At 40.2% G+C, this 15,378-nt stretch overlaps 1 protein-coding gene across 1 annotated transcript; it reads left to right on the top strand.

The window, feature by feature from the left end:
- The first annotated feature begins 2,773 nt into the window (after positions 1–2,773).
- On the top strand, positions 2,774–4,322 carry LOC126788671 (15-cis-phytoene desaturase, chloroplastic/chromoplastic). Its single transcript, XM_050514679.1, has one exon. It carries the CDS (start codon positions 2,845–2,847, stop codon positions 4,270–4,272), a length of 1,428 nt encoding a protein of 475 aa, XP_050370636.1. The 5' UTR covers positions 2,774–2,844; the 3' UTR covers positions 4,273–4,322.
- Positions 4,323–15,378: the final 11,056 nt, after the last annotated feature.

Below are 15,378 nucleotides of genomic sequence, written 5' to 3'. Positions count from 1 at the left end.
ATATATATATATATATATATATGACAAGATGGTTTGCCAACTTGGTGATCGATTTAGAATTAGTGTTGATTAATTAATTATTTCGCTTTGCCTAACTTGCTCTGTGTAATGATGTGTTGGATTTCAATTAATTTACTTGAGAGGTGCAGATATTAAGAAGAAGAAGTTCACCCACATTTCTCATATTCAGCCATGTAACTAGTAACACAATTTGCTCGCTTATTGTTAACATCGAAAAAGACTAGACGACGCAAAATTAATAGCATTAAGAATCGACTCAACGGGAACTGAAAGACATGTAGCTACTCGCTAGTCATAACAAGAAAATTGCAGTCAAACCATCTCATTAGACCTCTTGAATTATCTTTTGGAAGTTAATATCTTTTGTAGAAGCAACTGATGAACTGATTAAGAGCTAACAGTGATTATTGGGTTATAGTGTGTGGTCATAAATGAAAACTATTGGACCGCGATAGAATGAATTTTGATGGACTGGAAATTTTTTGGGCTTGTGAAAAGATATTATTTAATGGCCCGGAGAGCATCACCGTAATGACATCTAATCCGGTAATTCTTCAAAGCAAACCCTAGCTTTGCTAAATATTATAGGACCTTAGAGAAGAGACCGATCGCGTATTCACGATGACAGGATCGAAGGAAAAGAAGGATGAGGAGGAGGAAGAGAAGATCGAAAGTTATGGTTGAAAGTTCCTTTCGATATATTAAGCCAAGTTAGCGACCGTCTCCCTTATTTAGTTTTTATTCGCTTTGGTGCTGTATGTAAGAGTTGGGAGGCTGTTGCAGATGAACAACGCCGGCGACGTTCGAGTTTGCGTCACCCATGCCTAATTGATTATAATCGCTCTTTTGTTACCGTAAAGTTCCTCAATCGCAGTGCATGCATTCTATTAAAGTGATACGACCAGAAGTGAGAAACCTCCTTTCCCGGGCCGGACTAGAAGCATCTAAAAACATGCATGGCTGGTTGCTCTTTTCGAAAAAAGCAGTACGTTCTGGACCATCGATCACATGTTGGTATTGCAAATGTGCTTATCAGTTTAACTGGTCGAGGAAAGATTTGTCTAAAATCCCAACTGTTGAAATCGAGCAGTATTTTTAAGGCCGTCTTTCTGAATTCTGAAAAACATCGACAAAGGGTTATATATTTTTTTTTTAAGTGAAGTAGTTGGTTTCTTTTTTGCCTCCCACAAATCTGGGAGTCCACCCTATGTTACACTTGGGTCCGCCCCTCTGCATGTATTACTTTATGTGCGTGTTTGATTTTAAGTAGCTCGATAACATCAGAAAAAAAAAACCTGCAATAAAAGGAACTCCAAGTCGATTGTATCTACTATCAACACCGGTTGCTATGAATTTCATGTTTTAATGTGAGAAAGGATATGCTAGCTCTTGTAACGAACATTTACATTTTCTACATGCTATTGATGTCTCATTTGACCCTGTGAATCTGCAGTTACTTTGATGGTTCAAAGTAATTATTGTTTCTGTGAGTGGATAAAAGTAACTTTTTGGTCCTTGTGTACTATTACATTTTAGTATTAGTGACATTAGCTTTTTAATCTTGCTTAGTATCGTTTAGTGTTTGTGATAGTAGTTTTAGTGTAGTAAGTGAGTCTAGGTTGCACGGACACGCCATTGCAGTGGCGTATCGCATGTCCGTGTCGGACACGACGGACACGCCCCAATACACGCCGAACACGCGAACTGAATTTGGACACGGCCCGGACACGCGGACACGCACCAACTCATAATAAAAGTGAAAGTGCTTATGGTGAGAATCGAACCTTGGTCATCCAAGGCACTCAACAACTCCTCAACTATTCCAACAGATTCAGTTTTTGTTATATTTATGCACACTTTAATATATATAAGGAGAGAAATTCGTAATAAAATAAGAATATTTGTGGTGGGATTCGAACCTTGGTTATCCAAGGTAGTTATCAAGTCCTTAGTCATTCTAACAAGTTATGTTTTCATCATTTTAATGCACACTTTGACATATATATACATCGGAAATTATAAATACTTTCAAATTTATAAAATATTGTTTTAATAAATATATATATATATATTAAAAATAATATTTAATTAACGTGTACACCACGTGTCCATGTCTAAAAACATTTCTATATGACGTGTCTGCGTATCGAATCGTGTCTGTATCCGTGCTACTTAGACGTGAGTACTTTCGCTACGTGTTTGTGATAGTGGTTTTTATGATTTCAATGAGAGCAATTGAAAACCGGAGTAGGCCGGAAACCACAAAAGATTGAGTCACCAAGCCGAGGCATATAGCTCTCCTTCACCAGTTAGTCGAACAGTGCCATGATTTTTGTTAGGTTGTCGTTGAAAGTAACTCCGTCTCTATCTGGTTACATGTTGATCAAAGGGCTTCATGGTATTTTGGTCTGTCCTCTTTTGCTGAACGAACGGAATATCTCTCCTAAACTAACCGACATCTCACTTTCTTGAACTCGCCACTCTTAAAACATTGGTGTCAACCGCTAATTTCAGAAAGCATAATTTGGGTGAAAGTGGAAAGGAAAGCCGGCATAAGCAAAGTGATCGATACATTGTGTACACAACACAAGTTGTTTGATTTCAGTGTTACCAAGTGAACTAAATGGCATGGCAATATGGCCTCTATGTCCAAGTCCAACGAAAATTGGAGTGCAATCTTTCTAAGATAAAAGAGGAAAAAGGAATGGCTGCAGGTGTCTGTAATCCTATCCGGTCCATGATGCACAAGAGATAACCTATGTCCCACATCCTTGCAAATGAAATTTTCCGACGAACCAAACAAACCTCGTCCTTCTTCCCCAAATGAAACTCCTCACTCTCCCGCTCCCTCATCCCTGTTCTCCAAACCCCAACCTCCTCCGCTTCAGAATCAACACGAAATCATCTCTACAATACCCAAATCTCACTCCCCCTAAACCCCAATCCCAACCGAACCCTAAACCACGTGTCGTCGTCATCGGCGCCGGCCTCGCCGGCCTAGCCGCAGCCACCCACCTCAACTCCCAAAACATCCCCTTCCTCCTTCTCGAAGCTTCCGATGACGTCGGCGGCCGTGTCCGAACCGATGTCGTCGACAGATTTCTTCTCGACCGGGGTTTCCAAATCTTCATTACAGCTTACCCCGAAGCTCGGAAGCTTCTTGATTACCAAGCCCTTGATCTCCAAACATTTTACTCCGGCGCTCGAATCTACTACAATGGCCAGTTCCACACCGTAGCTGATCCTTTACGCAATTTCTGGGACTCCGTCAAGTCCTTAGCAAACCCTATTGGATCAGTTTCTGATAAGCTACTTATAGGGTTGACGAGACTCCGGGTATTGACCAAATCCGATGAAGAAATATTTGCTTCCAGTGAGGTCTCGACGATGGAGCTATTGAAAAAAACTGGGTTCTCAGATTCGATTATAGGCCGATTCTTTCAGCCGTTTTTCGGGGGAGTTTTCTTCGATAAGAATCTCGAAACTACTTCCAGATTGTTTGATTTCATCTTCAAGTGTCTTGCTCTTGGAGACAACACTCTTCCTTCCAAGGGCATTGGCGCCATTCCTAAACAATTGGCGGCAAAATTGCCAGCTGATTCGATTCTTTTCAATTCCAAGGTCCTTTCGATCGATTTCGAAGGAGAGGCGTCGACTGTGAGGTTGGAGAGTGGAGAGGAATTGAGTAGCGAGCTAGGTGTGATAGTGGCAGTTGAGCAACCAGAAGCGGATAAGCTTTTGGCGGGAAAGGCGTATGAACCGGTCCAAAGGAAACCGGCCCGGAGTACTGTGTGTTTATATTTCTCATCAGACCGGGCCAATATCCCGGTCCAAGACCCGGTTTTGTTTCTCAACGGTTCAGGTAACGGCATTGTGAATAACATGTTCTTTGCAACAAATGTAGCTCCGTCGTATGGACCAACGGATAAGGCTTTGGTGTCGATATCCTTGGTAGGAGACTTTGAGAATGTGAAAGACGAGGATTTGACGGTTCAAGTTGTTCATGAGCTCTCCGATTGGTTTGGGGGATCAATGGTAGGATCTTGGAGGCATCTGAGAACGTATCGAATCAAATTTGCACAACCAAATCAAGCTCCACCTCTTGATTCAGCTAAAGATTCTCGAGTCAAATCCGGTGTTTACGTATGCGGTGATCATGTGACAACTGCAACATTTGATGGTGCTTTGGTTTCAGGAAGAAGAGCAGTAGAAGCTTTACTCAGAGACAATGCCTTGAATCGAGTTGTTTAAGGTTTCAGATTGTAAAAAGACATGGAACTTGTATTCTACATTTTGTGTGATATGCCATTAAAAGTTCAAACGAGTAAATCATCATAATATTGAAACAAAGTTTCGAAACCCCATTTGTCTAGCTCTTGACTAATTAAAGGCGGTTGTACCGGTGATTCTGAGATGTAGTCGGATTGGTGTGCTACCGGTACGTCTTTAACTAACTAGGTGAACTATAGGTGGAGTCTGTTGATCATTCATTACTCTGTCTATTTTGGGCAATCGATCGGATCCACCTCCGAGTTGATAGTAACTCTGTTAGATGATGTAGCTAGCTAGCGCTAACTCTTGTAATATCTCAGTGTGTTTCAATATTCTCTTGGTGACGCAATGAACTGGTTTTTTGAGCAACCTCCGAACTCTATGGACTCCTTTGCGGAGTTGACGACTGCATTGTTAAACATATTCATCCTCATGGCAGGGGCTGCCCACACCACGGATGGATTGTTCCACGTGAAACAAGAGGACAATGAGACCTTGTGAGCTTTTGTCATGAGATGGCAGACAGTTGCATCTAAATGCTGCAATCTCGATAAAACGCTCGCTCTCACTGCATTCAAGGAGGGATTGAGGTCCGAAAGCTTTCTCTTCCACATCAACATGGAACCAAGGATGAAGGGTGCCACATATGACGAGGTCATGACAAAAGCAGTGAGATACACACAAGCGGAGTACGTCACCTACGGTGAAAAAAGAACACATGTCTCGTCAAACAAAAGCAGTGTGACACAGTCACCCATGCCACAAAGTGTAGTACCGACGTAGCAGGAACTCTTCCCAACTAATGATGACCGCAACAGGGGTCGAAAAAAAGATTGGCAGCAGTCATGTCGCTCGGAAGGGAGCAGTCACGACCGGCAGGGAGGCTGAGAGAAACAAAAGGGGCATGACGGGGAGTGCCGTGATCACAGAGATTTCCGCCAGGTCAATGTCGCGGGCCGTCGTGATGACAAGGATCAACAAAGAGAGGAGACCCTAGCGGAATTCTACAACAAACACAAAGAGACGCTCAGAAAACCGACAAAGCCGCAATACCCCAAAGCGACCAGGGACACTGGAAAATGGTGCAAATTCCACGAGGATGGGGGCCACAACACAAATGATTGTCTGTTTCTCCACGCAATGCGTGTAACGACCCCAAAATTTCGAGCATAAAAACTCAAAATTTCAAAGTCGTGAAATACCAAAATAATCTCAATGAATCGAAATCATTTTAAATGCCACAACGGATCATTACTGAGTCACAATACAACTCAGACAAACCAATTAATACAAACCAAATTTATAATCCAACATTACATAAAAATGAAAATGTAATAATCCTCACAAATCTCTCACAAAACCCACAAATAAATCCTCACAAGTTCTCACACACAAATCCACAATAAAAACCTCACCACAAGCAGGATAATGAACAACTTCGAGTCTTCAGAGTTGTCCCTTGATTTCCACTAATCAACACCTGCATAATTATCCCCTACACCATTGAATTGGTGCACCGGGATTGTAAACACAAACCCGGTAAGCTTTATAGCTCGTATGAGTAAAACGAAAATATAACTCGCATATCAATATATACGAAAATCCACAATCAACAAATATAAATGCACTCATGAGTCCATGGACGGCCCATCTGGTTGTCCCAAAAATATATGAAATGAAAGTGCTCATGAGAAATTGGGCAACCCTTCTGGTTACCCAAATACATTTATAATACGGGTACTAATGAACACTGGTACACATATGTTACCCCTTACGTAGTACACCGCCGATATTGGGCAACCTCCTGCTACCCAACATCCAAAAATATGAGTACTCATGAGCCAATAACTCATATGTTACCTCACATGCAGTACTCCGGCAGACAAACTAGAGCTCTAATTGTATCGTAACTTTCGCCCGGCCAAAGGCTAGATTTCCGACTTGTCAAACACGTCCGAAGACTGGTCCGAAGACATAATCACGTTTTAACAAACTCCATGTTAAAACCACATACAATAATTATCACCTCATGTTGTACAAATCCAATCACATGCTCGATATATAACTCTCGTCATCAAAATGACATCATCACGATAAAATCATAACAGTATATTATATAGCAAACTATATATATATATGTACATATTTACCATTTATACAATATATATATAATCCACTATATCATATACATGTCATATTTCATAAACACGTCCGAAGACAAAACGTTTTAACAAACACCATGTTAAAACCACATACAATAATCATCACCTCTTATTGTACAAATTAACTCGACATGCTCAATATATAATTCTCGTCATCAAATGACATATTCACAATGAATTCATAACAGTATATAATATAGCAAACTATATATATGTACTTATTTACCATTTATAAAAATATATATATTCCACTATATCATATACATGTCGTATTTCAATATTTAAAACTCTTGCAAAATCTTGAATCTCCGCAAGGGTAGATTCGTAAATATATGAGATTTTACTCACCTTATCAACTCGAGCGTAATTCCACAATTTCCGAAGGTAATTCATTTTCTTGATTTATATATCACCTTGAAAAGATAAGAAAAGAATTTAGAATCGTTTCGTAAATCTTAAATGCCGAAACAGTAATAATAAGTTACTGTTCAGCAATTTCAGGTTTTACGAATTTATTGTTCACGGGGTGCTGTTTACGTATTTCTTTACAAATACACATCAATTACGTATCCATGTACGTGTACATACTGTTTGCGTATTTCTGTACGTACGAATACTATTCAAATGTAAATACTGTCTCAGTAAATATTAATTACTGATTTACCCTTCTGAAATTACATTTTACATTTAGTGAAAAGTAATTTATATTTATATTTACCGTATGTAAAAATAAATTTACATTTACATTTTACCGCACGTAAAAGTAAATTACAATTTTACCCTTCGGAAACACTGTTCACGCGCCGCAGCACGTGGCGGCGCGTGGGGTACACGCGTAATCTCCGGCAGGCCGCGGGTGGGGCCCACGCGCCGACGCCACCAACGACGCGTGTCACGCAACCGCCGCCCCATTTCCCTTTCTTTCTCCTCCCTCTTCTCCTCCACGGCCTCACGTCGCCTCCTACTCCCTCCACGCACCCACACGCGCCGCCTAAGGCGGCAGTAACCCCTCCTCCTCCGATCTCCTCCAATCTTCCATAAATCCATCCAAAAACACAACAACATCACAACAACTCGATTCAATCAACCCTTACCTTGTTTGAGCCGTGGGAGCACCGGAGTGGCTAGGTAGCGGTGGAGGAAATCTTCAGAAGCTTGGCGATGTCCTAGCGACTTCACGACGGCAGGGCACGGGCTGGCGAGCTGAAGGGTGGCTGCGGGAGTCCTTGCGACGACGTTGAGCCGGGCGGTGCACGTCACGGCGGCCCGGAGGGCGGCGGATCGACGAAGAGAATTTTCGGAGGGAGAGAGAAGGAAAATCGGGGAGAGAGAGAGCTGAGGGAGGCGGGTGAGAGGTGAGAGAGTGTGGTTTCCAGAAATAGAAACCCTAATAAAAAAATACCCTTTTTATACTCGTTTCCAAAATCGGAAACTAACTTCCGACGTTAATAACTTTCACGTACAACCTCCGATTTGAACGCGTGAAGCGTCCACGAACTCGTATCGACGATCTCTACAATTTTCGTGAATGAAGTTTTCGCGACCGAGCGACGGAATATAAGTCGATATATTCGTTCGAAAACGTAACGTTTTCCAATTAAACGTTCCGAGAACGTTTCCGTTTTTGTTTCGTAAAGTCGCAACAAGCAAATTCATTTTAAGTGAATTTCACAACTTATAGAATTCAAATCAACACCATATATTGTTCCAAAAAAAATAGGGTTATTACAATCTACCCCCCTTAAAGGAATTTCGTCCCATTCAGTTTCACTCAACAAACAACTGTGGATATCTGGTCATCATGTCCGACTCTAGCTCCCAAGATGCATCACCCTCATCATGGTGACTCCACAATACCTTGACTAGCTATACTTCTTTCCTCCGAAGCTTCTTTGTGGATCTATCCAGAATAGGAACCGGCTCAACAACAAATGTGGCGTTTTCCTTCACTTCAATGGTGCTATGATCGATCACATGTGACCCATCTGGTACATAATTCCTTAACATGGAAATGTGGAAGACGTTGTGAACGCCCGACATGCTAGTAGGCAAGGCTAATCGATATGCTAGTTCTCCCAACTTCTCAAGGATCTCAAAGGGCCCAACATACCTCGGAGCCAACTTCCATTTCTTGTCAAATCTCACTACACCCCTCATAGGTGAAACTTTTAAGAATATATGATCACCGATCTCAAATTCCACATGTCTCCTCTTTAAGTCCGCATAGCTCTTCTGTCTACTCTGGGCGGTTCGGATTCTATCTCGAATGATCGAGATCTTCTCCGTGGTTTCCTGAACCACCTCTGGACCCATCAGTGCCTCATCACCAACTTCGGCCCAACAGATCGGTGATCGACATGGTCTACCATAAAGAGCCTCATAAGTGCCATGCCAATGCTAGAATGATAACAGTTGTTGTAGGCAAACTCAATCAATCTCAAATGATCCTCCCAGCTACCTTTAAAATCCAGCACATAAGCTCTCAACATATCTTCCATTACCTGATTCACCCTTTTCGTCTGCCCATCCGTCTGAGGGTGAAAAGTTGTACTCATATCCAAGGTAGTGCCCATCGCCTTCTGCAAACCACCCCAGAACTTCGAAGTGAAACGTGCATCTCGATCAGTAACAATAGAAACTGGAGCCCCATGAAGTCTCACAACCTCATCCACATATAGTTTCCCTAGCACGTCCACTGAGTACTTCATCGACACCGGAAGAAAATGAGCCGACTTCATCAACCGATCGACAATCACCCATATAGCATCGTGACCCTTCTTCGATCTAGGCAATCTAGTCACAAAATCCATAGATATCTGCTCCAATTTCCAAAGAGGAATAGTCAATAGTTTCAAGATGCCAGCTGGTCGTTGATGTTCTGCTTTTACTTGCTGACACGTAAGGCACTTCGATACAAACTCCGCTACATCTTTCTTCATACCGTTCCACCAGAATTGCCTGCATAGGTCCTTGTACATCTTGGTGTTCCCTGGATAAACGGTATAACGTGATCGATGTGCCGTACGAAGGACCTCTTCCTTGAGATCATCACAATCCGGGACGCATAATCTTGCCCCAAACCTCAACCCTCCATCGGGTCCAACTCTCCACTCGGAAGAGCACTCATCAAGCGTATCCACTACGAGATCTGCCAACTTAGCTTGTGAGAATTTGTCTTGCGCCTGACCCTATATGATCCTCGTGATCAATGTGGGTTGCACCATGACGCTACCTAGAAAGACCCTTGGTTCTCCTCCCGATGGTACCAAATCAAACTCTGATGCAGTTCCGAGCATGAACCATTCTTGAACCATAAGTGAAGCCACCATACCTCTCGGTTTCCTGCTCAAAGCATCGGCCACCACATTTGCCTTTCCCGGGTGATACTCCAATGTGAAGTCATAATCTTTGAGGAGTTCCATCCATCTCCTCTGCCTTATATTCAGCTCCTTCTGTGAGAACAAGTACTTCAAACTCTTATGATATGAAAAGAGTTGAAACTTCTCACCATACAAGTAATGTCTCCAAATATTCAGGGCAAACACAACTGCCGCAAGCTCTAGGTCATGTGTGGGGTAGTTCTTCTCATGAATCTTCAACTGTTTAGAGCCATAAGCAACAACTCCTCCATGTTGCATCAACACACAACCCAAACCTTGGAGTAAAGCATCATTGTAAATGACATAACCACCACCACTTGAACGAATCGTCATCACTGGAGCTGTGGTCAGGCTGGTCATTAGTTTGTTGAATGCTTCCTCACATGCATTTGTCCACACAAACGGAGCATCTTTCTTGGTTAACTTGGTCAATGATGATGCAATACTAGAAAACCCTTTGATGAATCTCCTGTAGTAACCTGCCAAACCGAGGAAACTACGAATCTCTGTAGGGTTCTTTGGACGACTTCAATTCTTTACTGCCTCTACCTTTGATGGGTCCACTAGTACTCCATCTTTTGAGACAACATGATCAAGGAATTTGACCTCTTCTTTCCAGAACTCACACTTCTCTAGCTTGGCATACAATCTCGCCTCCTTCAAGGTTTGCAACACTGTTCTCAGATGCACCACATGTTCTTCTTGTGTCTTGGAGTATATCATAATGTCATCCACAAACACCACAACAAACTCATCCAAGTATGGGCTAAAGACTTGGTTCATCAAACTCATAAAGACAGCTGGTGCATTTGTTAGACCAAATGGCATGACAACAAACTCAAAATGTCCATACCGGGTCCTGAATGTTGTCTTCGATATATCTTCTTCCTTCACCCTGAGCTGATGATAACCAGATCTCAAATCAATCTTAGAGAACACCGTAGCACCTTTAAGCTGATCGAACAAGTCATCAATCCTAGGTAAGGGGTACCTATTCTTGATGGTCACCTTGTTCAGTTCTCTGTAGTCCACACACAACCGCAGAGAACCATCTTTCTTTTTCACGAACAAAACTGGTGCTCCCCAAGGTGAAACACTAAGTCTAATGAACCCTTGATCCAATAGCTCATCGATCTGCACTTTCAACTCCTTAAGTTCATTTTGCCCCATTCTATAGGGCACCTTTGACACAGGTGTCGTACCAGATACTACATCAATGCAGAAATCAACTACTCTTCGAGGAGGTAGCCCTGGTATCTCTTGGAACACCTCACTAAACTTAGATACTACCATAATGTCTGCAGTAGTTATTTTCTGATCCAACGATTCCACATGTGCCAAAACTCTTGATCTCATGGCATTATCTGACTTGAGGCAACGATAACGAAACACTGGCTCCCCGGGTCTATGAAAGGACACCACCATGTCAAAACAATCAATCACCGCGTGCTGCGGTCTCAACCAATCAATCCCCAAGATCACATCATAGGTGTGGTTCGGAATCACAATCAACGAAGCAGAGAACTCTCTACTTCCTATCACAATCGGACAAGCCTTGCAGATTTTCTCTAACTCAAGGGACACTCCAAGGGGTGAAGTGACACATAATGCGTTCCCAAGAGGTGTAGGAATCAATCCTAGCATCTCTACTACCGAACTAGCAATAAATGAATTTGATGCTCCCGTATCAAACAGTACTCTAGCAAGATAGTCAAAAAGTGATAATGTACCTTCCACCCATGTGTCTCGCTGACCCACTGCAAACACTCTAGCTTGACCCGCTGGCAGCTGTCTCTGCGGCCGTTCATGTCTACCCTAAAGGGGTCGGGTACAATCTCTACCTTGAAGGGGTCGGGTACAATCTCTAGCATGTCAAACCGCGCACGAAAGTGCCTTTGCGGAGGACAACGCCAAGAGACGAAAGGAAGGTTGGGGGCAGGTAACCTTCACGGAGGAAGAGGAGATTGGCATAACACTGCCCAATGACGACCCTTTCCTCATTGACACGATATTGGGCGAGAAGTGGGATGTCGGCAAGATGATGATAAATACCAGTTTGCATTAACAACCGATTTTTTCGGTTTCGGTTTATGGTTTCATTCATCTTAAAAACCGACTAAACTGAACTGAACTGAATGAATATATATATATATATATATATATATATATATATATATATGTATCAAATTATTAATCTTTAATATAATATTAGGTGTATAACATGTTATGGGTAGCATATGATAGACTTGCATATACATGATTATGGTCTCTAAGTGTTTAAACTTATTTTTCTAGGTCCCTTATATTTTGTTTTGTTTCATATTAGTTGTGTTTCAAAAAATACAATTAATTTTTATCTATGTGCAAGTACGTAATCTTAATTTAATTGATTTTATTTGTTGTTTCAGCTTTACCGCATTATAGTTTACTTGGTAAACTTGTTACGTGTTTCATGAGCGTATGTACTTTTATATTTATTTTTTAATTGATCTAGTGTAAAAAATTATTATAGATTATGTAAACCGAAACTGAAACCGAATTTCAATTAACCAAAATCGCGATTTTTATATATTTTTTTCCGATTTCAATTTTGAAAAACAAAAGGTGATAAAAATTAGACCTCGGTTTTCGATTTTCGATTAGTACTAAAAAACCAAACCGATGGAACCGAGTCCATCCTACTACGGTATCCGACAGTCAGGCCTCATGATGATACATACTTTTTAATAGTTGACACTTTTACTAACATCATATGATGAGTTCCTGCTATATAGACTTTATTATTTATTAACTTACTATTAAGAGACTTGTGAATGTCGACTTGAATTTTGGTGGGAATTCAACCCAAAACAAGGGAATTGTCATTCTTACCAATCCTTATTGACCTCTTAGGTCACTACATGTATAAGGTATAAACCGTAACCGATCAGTTGAGTTCGATCTAATCCAACTCTCAATTGTTTTCGCATCCTTTCTATGTTTTCAGGTTTATGATACTTCCTACATTTTCTCTACATTTGCATCTCATGTTTAGCATTGAATCCACTGATCACCCAACGCGACTCGCATCATGGAAATATGTGTACATATATCTGCAGAACATTAAGGCGTGGGCACAAAACACGCAACACTCACATCAACACATCTTCGTCTAAACACACGGCTAATTGGATAACGTTCTGTTTAGTTCTTACTATCATACTCATACAATCATACCACATAAGAACCAATAGTCTTTAATCATTACTTGGTGACCATTCTACCCAAATTGGCCAACACCACATACCAAACCGAAAAACAAAAACATCTATTCATATGTTTCAAATCACATAATCCTCATATATATACAAAAAAGTATGATATTTGAAATAAAATGAAATGGCCAAATAATCCTCTTGTTCAAATAATTTTCAAATTATTCATTATTGTGGTAACCATTTAAGTATTTCACAGAAGTGGCCAACACCTTAAAAACCACCATACACCTACCAAAATAGACCAGAGCTGATGATGTCTATCTCAAAGACTGCAATATGAGAGTAACATGGTCCTCAATGATAAGTGATATGTAATTATGTATCATTGCTTATACAGCCGTCAGATTTACTATATGTTTGCAGTTATTGTCACCATATTATTTTATTTGCTCATTTTATAAACTATTGAATTATTAAATATTAAAATATTATGATATAAAATTACACTAAATGACGATGAATTGGTAATGATTATGATTTCTTTCTTCACACTATTTTACATATGTACTTAAATTAGATTAGATATTCATTCATTTATTCAAGACTACCGTCTCCTTTTTCTAAATATAATAATTATAATAACTAAATAAATAAAATCTTCAATCATTCTCAAGTTTTGCAAATATTATCGGAGTTTGAAGACAACTAATTGGAGCATGAAGATGAGATACCTTTTTTTATTTTATCAAAACTATAACTATATACGTATAAATTGTATTTTTTGATAAAAAATTTATTTTTATTTTAGATAAACAATGTCAAACTTTCAATTAAAGAAGATTGAACCGGTGAAAACTATTTATTGTATTGTTATAGGAATTGTATGATATTTGCTTAGTAGAAATTATAAAGTGGTAAAAAGGTGAATAAAATAAGTTAAAAATTTATGTAGTAAGAAGATAATATAGGATGAAAAAAGTGTTATTGAAAAAAGACTACTTTAAGTATTGTAATTAGGGCTGTAAACGGTTCCAAAATAGCCAAAAATAGGTGGAACCGTAAACCGAACCGTGTTATTTAAACGGTTCGGTTCTTGTATTTTTCAGAATAGGAACCGAACGGTTCGGTTCCTAACGGTTCCATGGCGGTTCCGGTTCCAAAACGGTTCCAAACGGTTCTAAAAAAAATTGTCTTAAATTCAAGAATGATGTTAGTTTGAGCATATCATACTTATATTTGGTGACAAGAAATGATGGAAGATTGATAATTCGAGACAAGATAATTCCAAATCAGGGGATAGTCTATGTCCTCCACCAAATGGAATATGACTAGTACTTTAGTTTAAAGCAATTTCTCTCTTTTGCAAACGATTTCGGTCCCAAAACGGTTCCAAATGTTCCTATACATTTTTTTCTAGGAACCGAACCGAACCGAATTGTTTTAAAAACGGTTCGGTTCTACTGTTTAACTTCATTTTTTTTCAAGGAACCGAACCGAACTGCTGTTAAACGGTTCGGTTCCAACGGTTCCTTCAGGAACCGGAACCGATTAACAGCCCTAATTGTAATTAGGTAACAAAAAAATTTAAAACAAAAAATATATAAGTAGAGTGTGGAGATCGTAGGATGAACAAAAAAAATGGTATGATGGAAACAATTGCACCATTTACTATATTGCTCTAATTTCATAAATTCATGTTCACTATGACACTATAATAGTAGCACTAATTTGACATGACCAGATTCATATCAGTCTTATGTAAATTTGGTAAACCAATAATAGAACATTTCCAAAATTAAAATAAACATTGTACTACCACTGTTTTTCACAGAAGAATTGTACCGTTGGTAACTCTTAATTAGGTAAGTTAACGTACAAGGAAACTCCACCGGACATAGCAATGTCACATCCACAAAAATAAAACCGTGACCGACAGTATTTCTCAGACTGCATCAAACTCTTATCAGCCACCGCCGTAGACCACAGAGTAAAGCCTGTACGGCACCGCCGCCCCAGTCCTCCGCCCACCACTTGTCACCCTCTTGCCTGTGTCAGCCAAATTTTCAACCCCCGTCTCCATCCTCGTTAAAAACATGCGGAAGGCTGGAAGCCATCGCCCTCATACCCACTCCACGTTACAGAAAATCCTTATTAATTAAAAACCCAAATTCATTATTAATTTTCCCGACCCAATCATAAACCGTCTCTTCCAATTTTCTTTTCAAGTTTCAATTATTAATCCGGGGTGGCGGATAATTATTTATAGCATATTCTTTATCCCGCGTATAGAAAGTTAGAAACACGCCAAAATTGTCATAGCCCTAAAAGAGTCGTCGTCTTCTTCTT

This window comes from Argentina anserina, chromosome 3, assembly GCF_933775445.1.
Source record: "Argentina anserina chromosome 3, drPotAnse1.1, whole genome shotgun sequence".
Lineage (NCBI taxonomy): Eukaryota > Viridiplantae > Streptophyta > Magnoliopsida > Rosales > Rosaceae > Argentina > Argentina anserina.
Note: the sequence above shows the minus strand (reverse complement) of the source record. Positions and strands in the feature narration are given on the sequence as shown.

Bases quoted from the DNA above. Each gene is read 5' to 3' on its own strand.
- LOC126788671 (XM_050514679.1), top strand. From the start codon at position 2,845: ATGAAACTCCTCACTCTCCCGCTCCCTCATCCCTGTTCTCCAAACCCC.